The 22,751-nt window shown below is 38.3% G+C and overlaps 1 protein-coding gene across 1 annotated transcript in view; it reads left to right on the top strand.

Annotated features, from left to right (window-relative positions):
- ADCY1 (adenylate cyclase 1) overlaps positions 1–22,751 on the top strand; it is a 155,305-nt gene that overhangs the window by 73,318 nt on the left and 59,236 nt on the right. The window contains exons 4-5 of the mRNA XM_052697657.1: positions 4,905–5,016; positions 15,916–16,043. Of these exons, the coding sequence (XP_052553617.1) occupies positions 4,905–5,016; positions 15,916–16,043 (240 nt within the window). The remainder of the gene's footprint in view (positions 1–4,904; positions 5,017–15,915; positions 16,044–22,751) is intronic.

The following is a 22,751-nucleotide window of genomic DNA, read 5'->3' as shown; positions in this document are numbered from 1 at the left end:
GAATCCCCTCCCTCAGCAACTCTAGTTTAAAAGCCTCCTGATTAAATTGGAAAGCTTGTTGCTAAAGATGGTCATCCCCTTCTCTGAGAGATGAACCCCATCCCCCCTCAGAAGACCAGATTTCCCAAACTAGTTCCACGACATAAATAGCCGAAGCCCTGTTCATGATACCACTCCCTTAACCATGAATTCATTTTCTTAATTCTATCAGTCATTTCTCTTCCCACTCCCCTAAGTGAGAGGATTGATGAGAAGACTACCTGTGCTCCTGAGCTTTTCACCACTGCTTCCAGCTCTTTGTAGTCCCTCTTGACATTCTCCAGGTTGCTAACAGCTGTGCCACTGGTGCCTACATGAAACAGCAGCAGTGGGTAGTAAGTAGTCCATGAGATGTACAAGGTCTGGCAGCCTCTCTGTCACATCCTTGATGCAGGCTCCTGGCAAGCAGCAGACCTCTCTAGATAGCAGGTCAGGACAACAAATGGGTGCCCCTGTACCCCTCAGAAGATAATCACACATCACTATCACCTGGCACTTTTTCTTAGCTGCAGTAGCTGCTATGTAATGGGGAACAGTCTGACTGCCTCTCTCAGCTCTGATGACTTACCTGTTAGAGTTTCTTGTTCCTTCTCAGTCTGCAGAACCACAAAGCAGTTCTGCAGAGGCACCTCTCAATTTGGGGCAGGCTTGTTCCTCCTGTTAGTCTTTCTTGTGGCAATATGCCGTTTCTCATTACTCTTGCCTTCCCCTCCAACTGGATGTGCCAATGGAGAAGTTTGGGGCTGTTTGGCCCTGGACTGTGGATTCAGTGCAGACTGCATGTGAATCTGGCTGTCTTCTTCTAGCTCTGCCACCCCAATAGCATACAGCTTTTTGACTGTCTCCTGCAGCTCATCCACCTGTTGCAGGAGGTCCTGCACCTGTGCACATCTTACATAGGCGAGTTTGCCTCTCACCTCTGCTCCTGGAGCAAGGTCTAGGCACTTTCCACAGATCACGATCTGCACAGCTGCTTCTCCCTTTATCAATTCTGTCTGTCACCAATTTGGTGACCAGGAAGATATTGTTGTTTCAGGTTTGACTCGGTTCCGGGAACTCTCTCTCTCTCATCTTGGCTGATTTATTAATCTCAATTTCAATTAAATTGTATCTATTGTGTTATCTTGTATTCCAATATTATAGTAAAATAAGTTTTCCTCCATAGATTGTTGCCGCTGTTCTTTTCCTCCCTTCCTTCCTTCCCATTTTTGTGGGACTGGGGTGGGGGGGGGGAGGACAGAGGCCTGCCGCCCCTGTCACGGACATAGATTGATCTAGTTAACTCCATGACAATGACATAAACTGGAGATGTGTAACTCCTCTTCTCTTTGATTTGGTTCCTATGCTTTTATTAGATAGTTAAGAAACAGAAAGTAATCCAACAAAATCAGTGCCATCTAAATTGTACTTTACAGAATCAAGTGCTTTATATAGGAATGATTTATAAAGAAATGATTTGAGATGATGGTATCACAACTCAGCACTTGAATGTATGCTAGTTTTGAGGACAATACTAAATTGGGATGAGCTGTTGATTCCCTCCAGTGTATAGTGGCCTTGCAGAGAGATCTTGATAAATTCTAAAGCTGAACAATCATCAACTTCATGAAGTTCAACAAAAGAAGGACTGATCTGTATCTGGACATTGAGCCACTGACCACCACTCTGTGGGTACAGCCTCAGTTCCTCATCCATCAAACAGTACATCCATCATAGCCATATCTTTCCAATTTGGAGAGAAGGATGTCATAGGGGACCATGTCAAGAGCCTTACTGAAATCCAGACAGATGATGTCAATGAGTCTTCCCTTGCCTGCTGCTGCAATTATGCCATCATAAAAAGAGACAAGGTTGGTCAGGACCTGCCACTAGTGAAACCATGCTGGTTATTCCATATCTCCTCCTTCTTTTCCATATGCCTTAGCATAGCTTCCAGGAGGATCTGCTCCATGATCTACCCCAGAACTGAGATGAGGTTAACAAGTTTGTAGTTCTCTGGGTCATACTTTCTACCCTTCTTAAAAATGATTACTATATTGCTTCACCTGACCACCATCACTTTTCAAATATCATTAAACGTGGATTGGTGAGTGTCAGAAAATTCTTTCAGGACTCTGGGATACATCTCATTGGGATGCAGAGACTTACGGATGTTCAGTTTCCTCAGCAGTTGCCAATCTGATCTTCGCTTGTAGAAGGAGGGCCATTGCTCCCCCAGTTTCCACTTTCTGAATCATTTTCTGGGATGTATTAAAATAAACATGATGTACAGATAGAGGGAGATGATTCTTGGCTCTCTTGAGATCCCACATGTAGTACTGTATTCAACTGTGGGGATCTCAGCACATGAAGGACTTGAAGCTGTTGGAGCAGGTCCAGAGGAGGCCTTGAGGATGATCAGAGGACTGGAGTTCCTACTAAGGAAGTATGTGAGAGTTGGAAAAGTACAGGCTTCAAGGAGATCTTCTGCAGTTTTTCAGTACCTCTAGGGCCCTATAAGAAAGCTGGAGAAAGACCATTTATCAAGACTAGGAATAGTAACTTTATACTAAAAGAGGAAAGATTTAGATCAGATGTTAGGAGGAAATTCTTTACTCAGAGAATGGCGAAGCATTGAAACAGGTTGTCCAGAGAAATTGTGGATGCCCCATCCCTTGAAGGCATTCAAGGCCATGCTGGATGGGACCCTGGACAACTAGATCTATTTGGAGGTGCGCCTGCCAATAGTAGGAGAGTTGAAACTAGGTGATCTTTAGCATTCCTTTCATATGAAAAAGAATATGATTCTATGTGTACATGTTATGACTGGGTTTTTCATTTATAACCACCTTAAAAGCAGATAACAGTTTCTTTTTACTTTAAAAGTCTAAAAAGAATCCTAGTGTTCACTTTTGTAAGTGGACATTGTTGGTTTCATGGGAGATACTTCCGCTAATTTAATGTGGTTAGGAAAAAAAAAGTAGACTGCCATGTAAATTGAAGCAGAAATATAAAATAAGTTAAAATATAGATTGTCCAAGGATTAAGTTATAACACAGCAGAGAACTGAACATAAATAAAATTGAGTGAAAGATCTCAATGAACATTCGAATACCTTTTAAATCCTCAAGTAATTTAGGAGGATGATTTGTGATTAAGTAATATGGTTCACTTTCATGACTGCAAAGTAAAGTTGGATAAATGCTGGATATTTTATTATAAGAAGTCTTTTTGTCGTTTTTAAACAGCATAGAATGAAATAGCTATTTTTCCCCTGTACCAAGAAAGTCTTGAATAATAGTTTCAAAAAATATACTCAGAAGAGAGTGGAGAAAGCGACCTGAGGGTTAACAGGGCAACGTACAGGCTTTGTTTCTAGATTAAAGCCCTTTAACTCAGAATTAGTCAGTTTTGTGCTGAGATCCGTTACCTTATCTGCTCTGGTAGAGAAGGGATTTTATCAGCTAGGTTCAATGAACTGAGGGAAGCACAGGCTGAGCTGGGAACTATATTGCTTTTTTGTTTGTTTGTTTTTGTGGCTTCAAGGGAAACTTCAGACTTTGTTACGAGAAAGCAGCAACATCTTTGTTCTGCCTTTTTATCACCTGTCATTTTATCTAAACAGAGAGCATATTAAGGGGTAGTATGTAATGTTTAAATTAAATTTTCAGTTTGGGAGAGAAGTTTTATACTACGTCAAACATAGACTATGTGGGATGGGATTGCTTGTTGTCATTTGCATAAAGAAAGACATTTATTGTCTAGGTGTTGACTAAACTAAAACTAAAATGTTAGTTTTCTGCAGTGGGGTTTGAGACTATGGAATTACTTAGGGTCTAAGTAATTCTAAAGATCATAGCTCCAGGTTCACTTGAGGTTCAGAATCTACACAATAGCTGTTATGTTCTCTATCACTGTAGTATTTATTTTCCTTGGAGTTATTTTGTCCTCACAGATAGGTAGGAATTATTAAGGTAGATTAAACTTCTGGACATTAAAAACTTGCAGAGAATTGGTGGGATCTTGACACTTACTGAACCATGTAGCACAGTACAGAGAAGTCATGACTGACACTGCAGATGCTGGCTCATAATAGGTGAGCAGCAAAACCACATCACAGAGCAACAGTATACGAGTCCTCCAGTATTTTGTCATGCCTTTCTGTATACAGTAAGCCTCAAGCAAAGTTTATCAGTTTTACTGTGGAACTGTACAGAGATAAATCAAGCTGAATAGAACGCATCTGTAAAGAGCAGAAGCAATTTTGTTCCTGAAGTACTCAGGGGAAAATCTTGAACATGGTGCTTTGTCCTATGTACCCATTAGATAAGTATATAGGCATTGAAGAGATTATCATGGTTGTCTACAATAGGTATCAGCACCAACCTCTATTTAGCTTACTGTTTCAGATCTATAATGGCTTTATTCTGAGCAGCACCTTTGATAGCATACGTGGCTTGTTTGAGTTTTGGGTCCCATTCTTGCTGTAAGAGGGTGTATGGGAACAGCTGAGTCATGGCCTGAACCTCTGATTGATCACCTGAGGTGAGCCATGAGCCAGCCAGAGGAGCACAGGTGAAGGCAATTCACCTGTGCTGCTGGAAGGTGTGGAGCCTGGCTCCACCTTTCCTAAACCCATTTAAGAGCTGACTACCAGTAGGGAAGGATCCCTTCTGGAGATCCACTCTGCTGGAGTTTTGTAAGCAAGCCTAGGATATGGGTAAGCTTTCTCTTTGTTCTCTTTTTGCTATTATAATCTGTTTTGCCAAACTTTCTTGTTTATTTTGTAATTGTCTTAATATTCATTGATCATACAGTGGGAAAAGAGAGGGGATGTAAAGATTACTTTTGTACTGATATCTTTATGGTTTTTTCCTTCTTTATAGCATTTTGTTTGCAGACATTGTGGGATTTACTAGTTTGGCATCACAGTGCACTGCTCAAGAGCTGGTGAAGCTGCTAAATGAGCTGTTTGGCAAATTTGATGAGTTAGCTACTGTAAGTACAATTTTTTAAAATCTACTTGAATTTTCTTTCTGAATGTTGATGCATGAGTTAAATATGTTAGAAATCTGTGATAGACTGTTTTAGTTGTCTGTGTTACAAATTTCTAATGCTTCAATTTTTTTCTTAACATTCTGTAGAGTAAGCAGTAAATCTAAATGTTTAGGAAAGGAGCTTAATTTGTTTTCAAAAATACTTTTAATGCTTCTTTGGAGGTCAGCAGAATTCTTCATTGGTCCTGGCTGCAGAAAAATTAGAGTTATAAGAGATATTTCAGTATTAAAATTTCTTGTCTGTATGGAAAAAACAATAGAAGTTATTTCTATTCAAAGTACAGCGTAAAATTACTTTCTGTAATGATAAGAAGCTAGAGACTCAAATCAATTCATCGCAGGTGACACTCCTTGTCACAGAAATTGTTTTGGTGTTTTGAGTTTTTTTCAGAAAGGCTATTGTAGGCAAAATGGGACTTATATTATTACTGATACTTATGTTTTAACAATTGCATTTAAATTTGTGCCAGATCCCCAAAGGAAAAAAAATCTGAGTTGAATGTTCCTTGTCCTAAAGTCTAATAATACCATAGGCATTTTACAAGAAATGAGAGGAATGGATGCTCCTGAAAATGTTCTCAAACGTGGTTTCAAATTACAGATAAAAATGTGTTTTCCCAATGAAGAAAACAAAATTTCTTTGATTCTATCCTGTTTGCTGATCTAGTCCTCAGAGCACTGATTTCTGACAAGTAGCACCTCTACATAAGTTATGCTTCTCCATTGTCTAATTATCATATCTTCTGACTCTATACAGCAGCTTAGAGAACATATTTCTTCAGTTTCTTCAGTCCTGTCATGCAGCATCCACATGGTCCAAATTCACTTATAATCTTCCAAAAGAGATCTGAAGTTCATGGACACTAGACTTCCTCTCTAAAAGGCAAATGAAGCCTTCTATTGCATAAGAGGCCAGGGCTGAGGAAGGCCTATTCTCTCTCCCCAGAGTAGATTTTATTTTGCCCAAGTGCTGTGTCTTGATTTGTACTCTGCTCAAATCAGAACAGAGAGGAAAAGATGTGCATTCCCTCTTCTCAAGAAAAGCAGAAGAGTAAGTTAAACGCTGAGTACAGAAAGAATGAAGGTGGATTCTCTATTTTTGTTTGGTGGGGAAGAAGCAGATTAGAGACAGAATTGAAGATTAGAAAAAAAAAATTGCTTTCTGTTCAGCCTGTATACTTTCCAAATTCTTCTCCAGGATTCTTTCAGCTACATGAGAAAGAGTCATTATTTACACATCCTTCTTATTCATACTGTACTGCATCAGGATGTGATTAAAGATACAATGTATGATTTTCTTTACTTCTAATGTGGTAAATGGAGGCTTTGTATTGACTCCTGCATTCAGAAAAAAGTATGCTGAGCTGTACTTTTTCAGAAGGATTCTGATTTCCTAGTTATAACAACTTCTAGATATTCATTTTAGTTCAAAACAGAAGATTGGGTTGATTTAAAAACAGTGCTGTGCTTTTTAGTGTTCAAAATGATGAGGTAAGAAACTGCAGGGAACTTTTAAAAAAAAAAAAAAAAGTAATGGTGATGGATATGATCCCTGCAATGCCTATAGTGTGATCTGTGAGCATGCATGCTATGTGCTGCTGCTGCTCAGGATGAGGTAATTACAGTACAACAATTGTCCTGTCTTACAACTGTAATGTTTTAAAACAGAAAAGTTTAAACAAAATGCTATAGAAATATTTTGTGTGAAGCATAGTACCAGGAGTCAAAAAGTGTTATCCTATATGTATTTGCTGAGAGACTCATGAAGAATCTTGGAATTTTTGCACCTTGACACTTGGTGTGAATAAATTTCACTTTTGCTTTTTGACAGCATGACTCTAAATTTGGCCTCTAAAAGGTGTTTCAGAGGAACATAGAAATATCTTCTTGAGAGATCTAGGACAGTCTAATCCAAAAGGAGTTTGTCCTTCCAGCATTTAGAAGTTAATTTATGGCTTGAGGCATTAGATTTTTCGGTTTTCCTGGTGCTTTTGAAATACAGCTGGTACTCTGTTTCAGAGAGTAACTGTTTATGACAGAATTTCAGCTTGTTGTCTTTCAACTCTTTCAAAAGCTTGCTTGTACTTTTTTTAATAGGGAGAAAAGATATTTTCATAATAACATTGTTAGGTCACTTTCTTAAGGAAACAAGTGAATTATTAAACAGTTGTTTTTATATGACATTGTCTTCCTTCTAAAAACATTTAAGTCAATTAGTCAACTTAGTTACTACAAGTGAAGGAAAAGAAATATTAAAAAAATAATGCTAGACAAAAATGAATGACAGTGCTTGTATCCTTGCAGGAGTGTAACTTCACCCTAGACATTCACTGGAGAATCTACATGGAGAACAGCTGTCTGAATGCTTCAGAATTCATTAATATGTCTGGTTACTGAAGTACTTGTTTTCTCTAGATTCACTGATTTTAGACTCTTAGGACAGCCCAGGTTGGATGGGACCAGAAACATCATTGGGTCCAACATTTTGTGTGGAAAGGGAGCCTGAATGAGATTAGCTAGTGCTCTGTCCAAACACTTCAGAAAGGTGTCTTGAAAGGTCAGATAGGTTACAATAAAAACTCTCCTTTTAATTTTTTTCTATTGAATTTTTCAAGTACATACAGAAGTAAATGAAGATTTGATTCTTCCTGTTATGATATGAGCACTCTCTGAACGTAGTTCTGATCATTGTTTTTTTGTGTCAGATGCCAATGTTGCTGATATAGAAATAGAGGTTGTAAGTTCCTGCCAAAATTCTGCTATATTCTGTTGCTGTGCAGTCTGAAAAAAAGGCGTCTGAGATGGAAGTGTATATGAAGAAAAGGTGTATCATTGACTCATAGAATCTTGAATTCCTCCTGAATGCTGAAAAAATGGCATTTGCAAACATTCACCAGCATTTGCTAAATGTTTATGCAGATCAAACAGTGGATGTCAGCACAGTAAGTTGGCAAGTGTTATGTTTCAGCAGTGGTGACAATCACAGTGAGTCAATCCTGACAGTGCAGATTTTTAAGAACATGGAATGTAGGCTTTTGTTCCCAGCTGGTGAAAATGCTTAGCTAATGGTGGTGACTGTGCTGAAAAATAGTGCTTTGTAGCTGATAATTTGCTTTTTGATGTAGTGTTATAGGACTTTGGATCAGTTCCGTATACATGCAGTGTGAACATCTGTACTCAATCTCCTTCTGAAGTCATCACGCAGAACGTTATTTATGGAGTTCAATGTATGTCATCAAGATCAATGCCTAATTACACTCCAGAAGTGCTAGTTTGACTTTTGTTTCACCTTAATCTGGTTCATAGCTAGGGGAACTGTGAAGGGTGTCTGGTGAAGGGGAGTAGCTGGCCTAGGGAGCACAGGTTAACTCTTTGGACCTATGCTCTCCACATGTCCAGAAGGGGATGGACTCAGACTGGAGCCACCCTGAGCTCATGTAAGGGCCAGTCGCTGAAGAGAGAGCACCTCTTAGAGCTAGGCTGCTTTGTGAGGAATGCTGTACAACCAGAAATATGCTTCACCAGTTGGATGAGTTCTGTTCTTTGCCTGGTTAACAACCTGTCAGAAGAAATCTTGCTTCTTCAGAAGTAGAATTGAAGTGCCCAGATACACAGTTCAGCTGTCTAATGTACTCTTCATACACAGTTTTGGCTAGAGTCTTATGCCCTTATGCAGATCTGCTATACAGAGCACAGCAATGCATGGCAGCAGGATTTAGCCTGAACCACACATCCTGTGATGGAGGCCAGCAGTGTATCCTCAGAGCAGTCAGCTCTGCTCGTTTAATATGATTGTTTTTATCTCCATCAAGTCTTTCTGAAGATGACTTTCTTTTTAGTCAGATGGATATGATGTCTTGCTAGTTCTTCTCAAGTGATCTTTTTTTTTTTTTTTTTTTTTTTTTTTCAGAAATTTTTGCAAACTGAGAGGAATGGATGCTTCCAGTGATTAGGTCTTGAACTTTTTCCATGATTTTTTTGTTTAGAGTATGACTGAATTTCATGTTTTTAGCTACTGCACAAAAGTGACAGTTTTTTAAATCTTCTCTGTTGTGGTAGATGAAACTAGGGAAAATATCAGTTTCCTGAAATTTAGAGCTTAGTCTTTGTGCTTTTTATAGTGAATTTGTGTAGGGTTTGTTTTCTCCTTGGGTATTTCTCTACATAAGAAAACTGTTAAAGAATATTTAATGAAAGTTTTCCAGTAGACAAGCATGTTCATCAGTCGTTTTGCATAAAATATTCTTGCTGAGATCTTTCTTCATTTGCAAGTAGACAAATCATTTGACTGTTAAATAGATTTTTACTCTCAAGGACTAAAAGAATCTAACTTTCTTATATTTTCAGATTAGTTTCCATTCAGAGTAGGAACGGACTTCACAATGAAGTGGGAATACGTAGATGATGTGTGCTAAAATCTTGTAGGTTATTGCAGATCAATTTATACAGTTACCAATAAAACTGACAAAAACAATTTGAACAAAAATGCTTTTTGTTGCTGTCCTGAATAATTCTACTTATGCTGTGCCTATGATGTGAATCTCAAGTATGACTTCATGAATTATTACTAGACTATAAGCTTATCTAGATATGGCCAGTCTTCTGCATTCAGGACCTACTGAGACATTTGCTGTGGTGCTTCCAGTACTGAAACAAGATTTGTTTTCTTTTTCCACTATCTCTACTACTCTGCATAAGCTATTCTTGTTAAGTCTATCCTCGCTGTTACGGCTATGAATATGCTTCCTCTGTCCTGTTAAATCAAACATAAACATTGCAGTTAGCTCATGCTCAATATTTTTAATTCTGAGACAAGGAGATGTGCAAGAACTACTACAGGCTGTTGAAGTTATGATTTGCAGGCATTATTCTATTAAAAGGTACTTATAATGATCACTTCTGATTTTAAACCCATAGCTCAAGACTTGAGTAAAAGAAATACTGGAATGTTCATGTACAAACTGAGAGGATTCCATAAAATTTCTAATTGGCCAGGCAGATTTCAAAAGCTTATCTCTATATAAGGGTATAAGCATTATATAAACTCATCTCTTGTTGTTTAATAATGGAATTAAATGTGATAGAGAAAGATAAATTCATCTCTTCCAAAAGATTCGCATTCTCACTGTTTGCTGAACTTTAGTAACTTGGTATTACATTGCTCAGTTGCACTATAAAGCCATCTGATTAACTTCATTCAATTTGCTGCCTGTCCTTCTAAGACCCTGAAGGAGGATTACTTGTCCTTACCCATTCCTTTAATGACATAACACTATACATGCATTTCCAAAGGTGTCTGGAGTAGTGTCATTGGCTATCCATCTGTGTAACATAAGGATTAGACTAGCAATGAAGGCAACTGGTATCGACACTCAAAGATCTTTTGTTAGGTTGTGTTCAAATGCTTTAAAAGAAGGCCATCAAAACCAGCTTCTGGACCAATGCTACTGTTGTCAGACTGGGTAGTATACTATTGGCTTACTTGGTGAATATTCAAATTTGTCTTACTGAATGTTGTTTATGCTTGTGACAGTGTAAGCGAATTTGCAAACCATGCCTGTGCATATGTGTATGGATACATATATTTGTGCAGTGTTACCTAAAATATTATTTTGCCCACTTCTGTTCCAATCTAATGGAAAAAAAAATATGTAAAATTGAAATAGATTTGATTTCAATTTTAGTGAATGTTTTAAATATTTTCTGAGAATACGCATCTGTAACATAAACTTACAGTTTTATTATTTAACTATATAGATTTGCTAATAGGGCAATTGAAAGCTTGCTAAGCTGATTATTTGTTGAGATCAATAGCCCTTTAGAGTGATATGATAAATATGCCGCACCTGCTATGCACACTGAAAATATGCCACAGTAGTTACTTCTATCATGTCTTTATTCAAGTCTCTGTATGTTTCACTGACCTCCTTGGAATGAAGTTCTTGGTTTGAGAAGACATAAATACTGCGTTTTACTGTTTTATGTCATTGAGGAATACTAGAGATTGTGGGATTTTTTATTTTTTTATTTTTTATTTTTTTTCCCAATAATTATTTCATACTGTCTTCTCTCAAGAACTGTAATCTTTTTGGCCTGGATCATTAAAATAGACTTGATTCCCTAAGGATTAGAGGGAAAGTTAGTATACTTTAGTGTGGCTCCCAAAGCCCAAGATGCCATACTGATGAATATGAACTGAAAATTTGACCCCATTTGCCTAACTAACACAAGTGGTTCTGCTCTGAGCATGGTAGGCTGCTTAGAGGAAGCCTTTGGAATAGGGCACAACCCAACTTCTACTCCTAGAATAGAGGGGGGAAAAAAAAAGAGGAGGGGAAATTGAAGAGGAAAACACTAGTGTGTCATCTGTGATGACTTCCTTTTTTCATGGTTATTAATCTTCCCCTTGGTCAATTGAAAGACCTTGCCTGCACCAAACACGAGTCATGCCTGACCAATCTGATGATGTTCTGTTGTGGAATGAGTGCATCAGTCAACAAAGGAAGACTAACCAGTGCCATCTGAGCATGCTTCTGTGAGGCCTTTGATTTGATCCCACACCACATCCTTATCCCTAAATTGCAGGCATCTGTACTTCAAGGATGAACTATTACATGAATAAGGAATTGGTTGGCTGTCCACAGTCAGAGAGTAGCAGTTAATGTTCCAAAGTCCAGGTGAAGGCCAGTGAGGAGTAGTATTCCTCAGGAAACTGTCTTGGGACCAGCACCCTTTAGCATCCCTCAGTTACACAGGCAGTGGAGTCAAGTGCACACTCATCAGAAAACTTGCTGGCATTAAGTGGTGTAGCTCATACGGGAAGGATGCCATTCAAAGGGGCCTGGGCAAGTTTCACAAGTGAACCTATGTGAACCTAATGATGTTCAACAAGTCCAAGTACAAGATACTGCACCTAGGTAGGGCCAGTCCCAGACATGAGTACAGACAGAGGAGAAAAAAATTCCTTGAGAGCAGCTCACCAGAAAAGAACTTGAGGATTCTTGTGGGTGAAGAACTTAATATGAGCCAGTAGTATGCACATGCAGCCTGGAAGGCCAACTGTACCCTGGGCTAAATCAAAAAAGAGGTGGCCACTAGGATGATTGTTCTCCTCTTTTTCCATCCTTTGAGGCCCCATCAGAATAACTACATGCAGGCCCAGGGCTCTCAGCAGTAGAAAGACTTGGACCTGTTGGATGCAAAGTAGGTCTACAAAATGACCAGAAGGCTGGAGCACCTCTTCCATGAAGAAAGGCTGAGGGATCTGGGGCTTGTTCAGCCTGGAGAAGGCTCTGGGGAGGCCTCATTGCTTCTTTCTAGTATTTAATGGAAGACTATAACTGGGAGGGAAACTGACTAATAGGACAAGGGAGAATGGTTTTAATCCAAAAGAAGGGTGATCTAGAATTAGCAGTGGAAGGAAATGTTTTGCCCAGAGGGTGGTGAGGCACTAGAACAGGTTGCCCAGAGATCTTGTGGATGCCTTTTCCCTGGAGGAATTGAAGACCTTGTTGGATGGGGTCCTGGGCAATGTGGGTGGGACCCAGCTGGTGACATCCCTGTCTGTGGCAGAGGGGGTGAAATTCAGTGATCTTCAAGGTTTCTTCCATCTCGAGCCACTTTGTGATTCTATTGATATAGCTATAAGGGACAACAGTGGACCCTTCCTCCATCATACTTCCTGGCCACAGTAAGGAAGCTCTTGACAACAATGAAGCATCCAAAAAGATAATGCATATTCTTTCTTCAACAGTCATAGTTTGCAAATATCTCCTGGAGTAGTTGTTTTTAGAGCAATTTTTTACCGTTATTTTTTGTGGTATTTTTCCCCAGAAAGTTATGTACTGAGTTTGGATCCTTGACTGAGACTTTATTTTTGATCTATTTATTTAACAAAGAGTTATTTACTTGGATAACTTTATCCATTACACTAGCGCTGTTCAAGAGACTGGCAGCTGTGCCCAAAGGAGTTCTGCAGAACTGCTTAAAAATCTATTGGTAAGGGACTATGGTGGGTGAACTGCCTGGCCAATGCAGTTCTAGTAGTCTCTTGAGCTTTTTATCATGTACATAAAAGCAAATTATCTGCTGTTTCTAAACAGGCATTGTGTGTATCATCTGTGACTAGAATTTAACTGTCACATTTAAATTCATCACTGTCACAAATCTGAAAAATATTGAGTGAAGGGCTTGGAAGTTTCTGAGGAAACAAAACAAAGAAAGGACATGGATTTGTTTTGTTAATTTGAATATCAATCAGCTTAAAGGTTACAGGCTCTATTTTGTAACTGAGAATTTGATCTCACAGATAGTGATGTGCCCTTTGTATTTGTTGTATTTGTAGTAGTGGAAATAAGTAGATTTTACTCTTGGAGCAACCTCTGTAAAACATGAGGTACTGATCTATAGCACAACAGTGCTCTCAAAACCAAGGAATTTGAAATGAGTCATTTTGGATGTAAACACTGAAACAGGAAGAACACTTGTCAATTAACACATACATATTCCAGTAATCTAGGCTGGATAAGGACTTTTCTGAATGTCTTTCTGCTGGATTGAATAGTCATTGAGTCTCCACAGACTGCATACTGAAGAGCTTTATGGAGGTTTTTGGCTTGTGGGACAGAACAAGTTATTTTGGATAGACTTAACTACTAGTATTTTCTACTTGTTCTAGATTTGCCCACAGTGGTTTTTTTTTTTTTATTTGGGCAGTATCATGTTGTAATTTCTACTATAAAATCTTAGTGGTTTCCATCAAAAAGCCTTGTACTGGAAAGACTGTTTGTGTTAGGATGGATTTTGAGGTTTGCATATCATTTTTTTAATCAATAATTTTTGCTTATACAATACCACTCAGCCAAGGATCTCAAAACACTAGATTAGATCTCCATGTAAAATTGGTGAGGCATCTTGTGGCCATCAACTGCAGGAGCACTCTATGGCCCTAGTTCTAATGCTTCTGAAATAATTATGCTTACATTCCTTAATATATATGCAATGACGCATAGTTTTATATTTAAAGTCATGTTGTGCAGCAGAAGAAATTTTAAGTAGCCTCTCTTAAGAAAGACTTCTGTGCTAGTTAAGTGTACCCAAAAAGATGACTTGTTTCTTTGATTTAGCTTGTGCATTTAATGCTTACAGCTTGTGCATCTAATGCTTTATTAATGTGAACCTGGAGGAAAAAAAATGTAAATGAATTTTGCCAGCATTATTTCTTCTCTGCCTGAACAGAGGATATTGTGGCTACATCAGATTGATTCTTGTAGGCAGAAGGCTGAATGAGAAAATGTGCTGTTTGAAGCTGAAATGGTATAATTGGGCATCCATTTTTTTTTTTTTTTTTTTTTTTTTTTCCAGTTTAAAAGCCCCATCTTTTCTTTTTCTGCTGCTGAAGGCAAGTCTGTCTTGTAAAAGGAGGGAGGGCAGGTTGAATAGTTTTAATTAGTCCTTTCTCATCGCATTCACAAGAACTGGTTCTGCAGATCACTTATTGGCATAGTCCCCACTGTGGTAGTTGGATTCCCTGAATTCCTATACTTTTTCCAACAGTATTGTAAATGATTAGAAGTTGGTATAGTCTAACTGTGCTGTATACTATTACCTGTTGATTTTTCTTTGTAGCTTATTAGTCAAAGGTACTGCTTTGTTAAAGCCATTTTCTTATGTTCTTTAATCAGGAATGAACTTTCAGCTCAGACTGATATAGCAATTCTCACATCCCGTTGCTTTTTCAAAATGGGAGTGATTTAGTCAGGAGAATTACTGCGGAACTTGCATTATATACAAGCAGGAGATAAATTAAATGATAATACAAAGTGACTATCTTTTCCGATCTGCAAGTGTGTCATGCAGTACAGCAATCATGCTATATTTTATGCTGTGAGTTACATACTAGGAATGCACAAATGTGCAACACATAAACACATTGCCTTGGAATACTAAGTTTTCCTAATATTGAGTATTTTTTTTGGCTCCCAATATTTGGTTCGGATTGATGCAGGAATGAAGTCTCACTGCAGATGCTGAACTGATAAAATGACAAGGAAAAAAATTTATTCTGAACTGTAATGTTACCCTATGTGTGTCAATCAGTGGGCCTTATCTCCAGAATATATGTATAGATTAGTCAGGCCTGCTATGAAAGTAGTGCTTCCTTTTTTTTAAGTTGGCCCATAATGTCAGAGGCAGATGTTGATGGTGTGGACTGTCACATAGGCTGAACCTTCCTGCCAAAATTCTATTAAATTCTGTTGCTATGCAAAAGAGAGGTAGCCTGACAAAATGGTGTCTGACACAGTAGGGTAAATGAAGCAAAGGTGTGTAATTTAATTCCTCCACGTTAAAAAATGTCACCCATTTACAATGCTTGCTGAGTGTTTATAGAGACCAAATGGATGTCAGCACAGTGAAGAGATGGGTGGTGCATTTCAGCAGTGGCCACTGTGACAGCAGTGACCTACATTAGTGCACATTCTGAATGAGCATGGCTGCAGACTCTTATTCATGGTGGTAAAAATGCATAGCTAATGGTGGTGACTGTGATGAAAAATAGCGTTTTGTAGCTGAAAATTTTCTTGGTAGTGTTACTGTTCTCTTTGTATCTGCTGTAGTTTCCAAGGAAATAAAATAACATTACTTTTGGAGCAGCTTACATTGACAGATGTGTATGTCAGGTGCTCTGTACAAGGAACCCAGGTTTCATGAGCCCTAAATTTGTTCCTGTGGATGCAAAAGGATTCTCTGAATGATTGTGTTATTGGAGAATATTTTTTCCTGTAAGTATTGGACTATTTCTGTGAACAGTAAAACTTCTCCCATTCTGTTTTTATTAAAGGAAAATCACTGCAGAAGAATAAAAATCCTAGGTGACTGTTACTATTGTGTATCTGGCTTAACCCAACCCAAAACGGACCATGCCCATTGCTGTGTTGAAATGGGATTGGATATGATTGACACCATCACGTAAGTATTGCACGTGGTGAATGTGGAAAAGAGCGCTGTAGCAGCTTTGATGTTGCATTCAGTAAAGGTGTTTTCAGAATAACGGTAGTGTCTGGTAGCACTGCCCACCTAACAGTGCATCCTATTGCTTTCAAGTCACAGCTACTGCTTCACAAATCATAATTCTAGACACCAATTTTTGAATCCACTTCCTCACTGTGAGGGAAATTACATATTTCAGTTGATATTTAACACAAATAATGGAATCTGAGTTCTGTATTTACACTGTTCATTTCACTTACCAGTATGCAAAAATCAAAGCTAGTCCTGATGTATGCAGGTTTCATGTGTTTGCATGTGCTTGCATTCCTAAAATGACAGCTTGCTGTTTTCTCCTTTCTGCACCATGTTTAAATCTTTCATTTAAATTTAGTCTGATTTTCTGAAATGTAGTGTGAAACTTGCTTTGCTGATAAGGATTTTTTTTTATGCTTGAGCACTCCACTTTAATATATATATATATATATATATATATATATATATATATTTTTTTTTACCAAGATGAAAAAGTGAATGCGAGAGAACTGTGAATGAGTTTTTAGCACGAGCTGGATATCTATTTCATTGCTTGGGAGGGAAGGAATAAAGAGACTTCTTTGCTACTGTGCATGTGTTTTAGAGTCTTTAGAAGAGAGTGAACTTATTAATTCTGTATATAAATAAATACTTGTCAGCACAGCGCTTTCATTATTACATTTGGGATGGGATTGCTCTTCTGGGATGCTGTCTACTTCTTACTGAAAAAGTATGTCGCATCAGAGCCTTAGTTCTATGTTGTAAAGTGTTTGGTCGCTATTTGCAGTACCTCTCATTTTTTCCTTTTGGCTGCTGGGGATATGGATTTGACTCGGGGTTCTCCTTCTGCTTGCTTTAATCCCAAAGTTTTACAGCTTTCACTGTAGAAGTGAATAAACCTCAGTGTAATCTCAGTTTAGTACTACAGTAAAGTATTAAATACAGAAATACAGGGTCTTATAGAGCAAACAAACCTAACATTTATGAGTTCAAAATGTGTATTTTACTACTGCAGTTACTCCTCAGTTACACTTGAGTGCTATGTGAAACAAAATAGAAACATACTGCAGTATCATATAGATATATTTTTTTTAATATGCTAACACAGAATAGCACTCCAAAGATAATTCAGTAAATTTTTTCTTTGTATTGGTCTTTCCCACTGACTCTTACTAATTTCTACTTAATTTCAAAGACAAATTTTAAAGTATGCTTAGGTCTTTGTGAATCAGACCACAAAGAAATACTTCCTCCCTCGGAAGTTATATATCTATTTGTTTTAATAAAACGAGTATTCATTATTCCTCAGGTAATTGGAGTAGGAAGTTGTGGGACTTAGTCAATGAGAGAGAGACTTAAAAGCAGTTTTCTTAAAAATTCCCATGCCTAACATTTGGAACATTCTACCTTCTGTACTCTTTCTGTTTTGAGTCAGTCACGCTTTCTATGCCATACATTTGTATGTGTGGATGCGTATGCATGCAGATGAACACACAGGTAAACACACAAAGCAAATGCTTTCCCAAATGTAGACCATGCTTGCTTGTGCAAGGTTTTGGTTCTGTAGAGGAAGGTAACTGATCTGCTCACTGAGTTCACTGAATCTCTTTCATGAGCAAGTTTTTCTGTCTCTGTGGAAGTCATAGCTCTTCGTTCAAACACAGCTAATACTTTACCACATGCTTCTGTTCCTGCATATCAACCTTATGTATTTCAGTGAACCTGGATTCACTGATCTGTCTTTGGAGAGGATTTTGAAGAACCGAAAATGAAAGAAGTACTTAAAACAAATGAAAGCAATTCCCATTTTCAGTTCTATCATGTGTTTTTCGTTATAATGTTAATTTACTTAAAAGCTCAAGGGTTGGGTAAATAAATCCGTATTCTCCTCATTAAATATAAGCTCACATTATCTTTATAAACATTGTAACACTGACAAAAAACTTTGTAATCTATGATAATTTATGATTATCTGTGATAAGAAAATCCTAAAAGAATCACACTTTATTCCCTATAACAGCTGAAGTTATACGTAACAACACGATGCATAGAGAAATCCTGAAATAATCAAGAGATCCTGAATCTTTATGTTGTGCACAAGACTTCTATATTACATTTACAAGGAATGCATTGGGTTTTAGGATAAGCCTTGTACACATTTTTCAGTAGACTTTTTTTAATCCGTGGAAAGCAGTAGCTGCTGCTCCCATCCTCTTTTTAAGCCTAGAATTAATCATTAATTTCATTAGTTATGTTGTCTTTCGTGCACACAAATAACAGTAATGATACTGCTTTCTGATTTTCCATTTTTTTTAAATTTTCAGTATGATCTATAGTAGAAATGTTTCCTTTGTATGTCTGCTCTCTTGATAATGTGAAATTTGAAAAAGGAATTGTATTAAAAAGGAAAGATTTCTCTTGGACTGTTCAGCCTGGAAGATAACAGTACAAATATGAAGTATCTTTAAAAAACGTGCAAAGAGGGTGAAGGCAATTTTTTATCAGCAACATCTAGTGTCAGAATAAAAGCAATGGGTAAACAAAACTGAAATGTAGGGATTCCTGCCTAAACATTAAAAAATAATTTCTGTGAAAGCGATCAAATACTGGGGAAGTTACAGAGGGATGGTGTGCATTTATAAAGTATAATTATCTCCTGGAGATAATTAAAACCCAACAGGGCCTTAAAACTCAGCAATTCTGTGACTCTTTAGAAATTGTAGTAGAATATAATTGATGGGCAATATTAGCATTTTATTTTTTAGACATCTTAATTTGGAAGATTTCAGACTTGGTAATGAGGGGGCAGAGCATCAGTGGGGAGGGCTAGCTAGAGACTAGATTTATTTAGGGTTATTGAGGTTTCTAGAGCTCTTGGAGCAGGTTCCAGAGCAGGGCCACTAAGGTGATCAGAGGGCTGAAGCAGAATGTTCTGGGTTGGAAGGGTCCTCAAGGATCATCAAGCTCCAACACTTCCCCCTCCCCACCACAAGCAGGGACACCAACCTCTAACCAGTCTGCTCAGGGTCTCATCCAACCTGTCCCTGAATGCCTCCAGGGACAGGGCATCCGCAGCTTCTCTGGGCAGCTCTCTCTGTGAAGAACTTCCCCCTGACATCCAACCTAAATCCATTTCCCCTTGTCCTATTGTTATCTACCCTTTCAGACAGTTGGCTCTTCTCCTGTTTACAGGTCCCTTTAAATACAGGAAGTCTGCAATTAGGTTACTCCACAGCTGCTTTTTCTTCAGGCTGAACAAGCCCAGCTCCCTCCGCCTGTCTTCATAGGGGAGGTGCTGCAGCCCTCTGATCATCTTTGTGGCTCTCCTCTCCTTTCCAACATCTGTCTTTCTTGTACTAGAGGCTCCAGACCTGGACACAGTACTCCAGATGGGGTCTCACAAGAGCAGAGTAGAGGGGGACAATTACCTCCCTGTCCCTGCTGGCCACACCTCTCCTGATGGAATCTAGGATTCCATTTGCTTTCCAAACTGCAAGAGCACACTACTGGCTCATGTTAAGTTTTTTACCCACAAGGACTCCCAGGTCCTTCTCTGCAGGGCTATTCTCGAGGACTGCTCTCCAGTATGTACATTGAGGGAAAGATTGGAGGAATTGGGCTTGTTTAGCTTGGAAAAGACAAAGCTCTAGGGAGACTGCATTGTGGCCTTCCAATTCTTGAAGGGAGTGTATAGACAGGAGGGGGAATTATTGTCTACAAGGGGGGATGGTTTTAAACTAAGACAAGAGAGGTCTAGGTTTGACAGTAAGAGGAAGTTTTTCACCCAGAGGGTGGTGAAGCACTGAAATATGTTGTAGAGAGAGGTTGTGGATGCCTCATCCCTGGAGGCATTCAAGGCCAGGCTGGATGTGGCTCTGAGCAGCCTGGTCTGCTGGTTGGTGACCCTGCACATAGCAGGGGGGTTGAAACTAGATGATCATTATAGTCCTTTTCAACCCAGGCCCATTCTATGATCCTCTGTATGTATGCACAATTATTCCATTCTTATTATTATTATTATGAGGAATTAGGAGTGTGAGTAACGTTCCTACAGGAGGCAATGGGATGAGGTCAGACTCTTCTCAGTGGTGTGTAGTGATAAGACCAGGAACTATGGCCAAAAACTGGAACATAGAAAGCTCCTCACAAATATGCAGAACTCCTTTACAGTGAGGGTGATGGAATACTGGAACTGGCTGCACAGAGAGATTGTGGAGTCTCCTTTGGAGGTATTCATGACTCATCTGGACACTTACCTTTGTGACCTACAGTAGGGAACCTAGTTTAGCTGAGGGATTGGACTTGATCTCTAGAAGTCCCTTCTGCCCCCTGCAATTTTGCCAGTAAGGACTGCAATATCCAAGTTGAATGCACATTTCTCTTCTTAGTAAAACCAAATTACCAATTCTGATTATGCTAGAGAACAGGAAGATGGGGCATTCCAAGAGAACTTACTCTTAATTATATTTCTTCTTTTACTGCAAATGGAGTATCATCTGTTCAATTTTTTTATGTTTTCTGGCTCCAGATCTCTTGCTGACAGGAGTGTGTGGATAAGTCAAATGCACAAAGAGCTTCAGAGCAGGAAAACAGGCTCTGCTGAAGATTAGGAAAAAACTTTTCACTCATTCATAAACACAAAATCTAGAAGACGGATTTCCCAGATTATTTTGTTTGGAAAATATGCTGAGCAGATAAAATAGAGGTATAAAGCTTATGGTAGTATGGTTAGAATGAAACTACCCCGCATGGGTTGTAAACAATCAAACGAGCAATTAAAGCAGACAGTGTTATGTTTTCTTTCTACTCCAAGGGCGAGAAATGAACTGTGTTGTTTCCAATTAGAAACAAGGAGGGAATCTGGTGAACAGGATATAAATATTGGTACAGGTATTGAGGTTAACATTCATAACTTATTAAAAATGTAACGGAATGCTGTAACCATTTGTATCATTACATAAATTGTACATTTTGATTATATTCATTCCCTTGACTAAGGGGATGTGCCTGAGAAGATCATGGAACAGATCCTCCTAGAAGACATGTTAAGACACATGAGGGATGAGCAGGGGATCTGAGACAGCCAGCATGGCTTCACCAAGGGGAGGTCTTGCCTGACCAATCTGGTGGTCTTCTGTGATGGAGTCCACCCTGGTGGACAAAGTGAAGGTGACCAATGTCATTTGCCTGGACTTGTGCAAAGCCTTTAAATGGTTCCCCACCACATCCTTATCTCTAAATTTCAGAGATACGGATTTGAGGGGTGGACTATTTGGTGGATAAGGAATTGGTTGGAACAGCTGTAGGCTTTTGATCAATGGCTCTATGTTGAGGTGGAGTTTGGTAATCAGCTCTGTGCCCTGGGGATCTGTCTTGGGTCCAGTACTCAACATCTTTATCAGTGGCATAGAAGATGCAATTGAAGGTACCCTCAGCAAGTTTACTGATGACACCAATCTAAGTAGTACAATTAATACAGCAAATTAAAAAAAAATACTGTATTAAAAAATTTAATTAAAAAATTAAAATTAAAAAAGGGTTGGCATCCAGAGGATAACAAAGCAAAATGCAACATTTTGCTCTTAGGCTGAGATAATCCCAGATACATATATAAAAAGGGAGAAGAAATCCATGACAGTAGCCATGCTGAGAAGGACTTAGTGATTCTGGTTGATGAAAAATTTAACGTAAGCCTTCATGGTAGCAATGGTAATGGGAGGATGGTTGGACTAGATGATCTTGTAGGTCATCTAGTCCAACCTTGTGATTCTATGATCAAAGCTGAGAATTTCATTAAGTCCAAAGGACTGAATCATTGCAAATTCCAGGAGTTCCTGTTTATGGGTTCATCATTTACTTTTCTGAAGGAAGGTGGCTAAGTTGAGGTAAGATGCTAAAGAGGCTTTATGATTTCCAAAGTGGCATCAAGTCCTTTGTGAATCAAAAAGAAAATTTGTGCCAGAATGTGAAGATTAAAAATGTATCACAAATTTTTGGTGGATTTGACCGCTCATTTAAATGAGTTAAACGAACAACTTCAATGTAAAAGCCATCATATCTGTTGTATATTTCAGACAATAACAGTATCTGAAATGAAACTTAAATTGTGGCAAGCTCAAGTTATGGAGAATAATTTCATGCATTTTGATACAATGACTAAACACAGTCCTGTGAACAGTGGAAAATATGCAGCTGTGTTTTCCATTTTGATAAATAAATTTGAGAATAGATTTCAAGATTTCAAAATAAGATATCAATTTTTTTTGTGTATTTGCAATTCCACTTGCAGTTAACATAAATATGTTACTTGAGAATTTTCACACAGAATGTGAAGAGTTGCAATCAGACATTCAACGAAAAATGGTTTTCTGTACCAGACTTTCATAAGCCCTTTCTTAACAAAGAAAAATACTTCATAGTCACACCTTAGTCATGTCATCATTTTTGACATGTCATCATGTCATCATGTCATCATTTTTGGCAGTTTGGCAGTTTTTGGCAGTACATTTATTTTCAAACAATTATTTTCAAGTATGAAGCACAGGAAAAGTAATTGCATCAAAAAATCTCTGATGAACACCTTGAGAATTCACTGAGAATGACAACCACCTCAACTGAGCCAAACTGTTGAATTAGTTTCACAAAAACAAGGCC

The sequence above is a fragment of the Tympanuchus pallidicinctus genome, unplaced genomic scaffold, assembly GCF_026119805.1.
Source record: "Tympanuchus pallidicinctus isolate F22 unplaced genomic scaffold, pur_lepc_1.0 scaffold31, whole genome shotgun sequence".
NCBI lineage: Eukaryota > Metazoa > Chordata > Aves > Galliformes > Phasianidae > Tympanuchus > Tympanuchus pallidicinctus.
The sequence above is the reverse complement of the archived record's forward strand: the minus strand, read 5'-3'. Positions and strand labels throughout refer to the sequence as shown.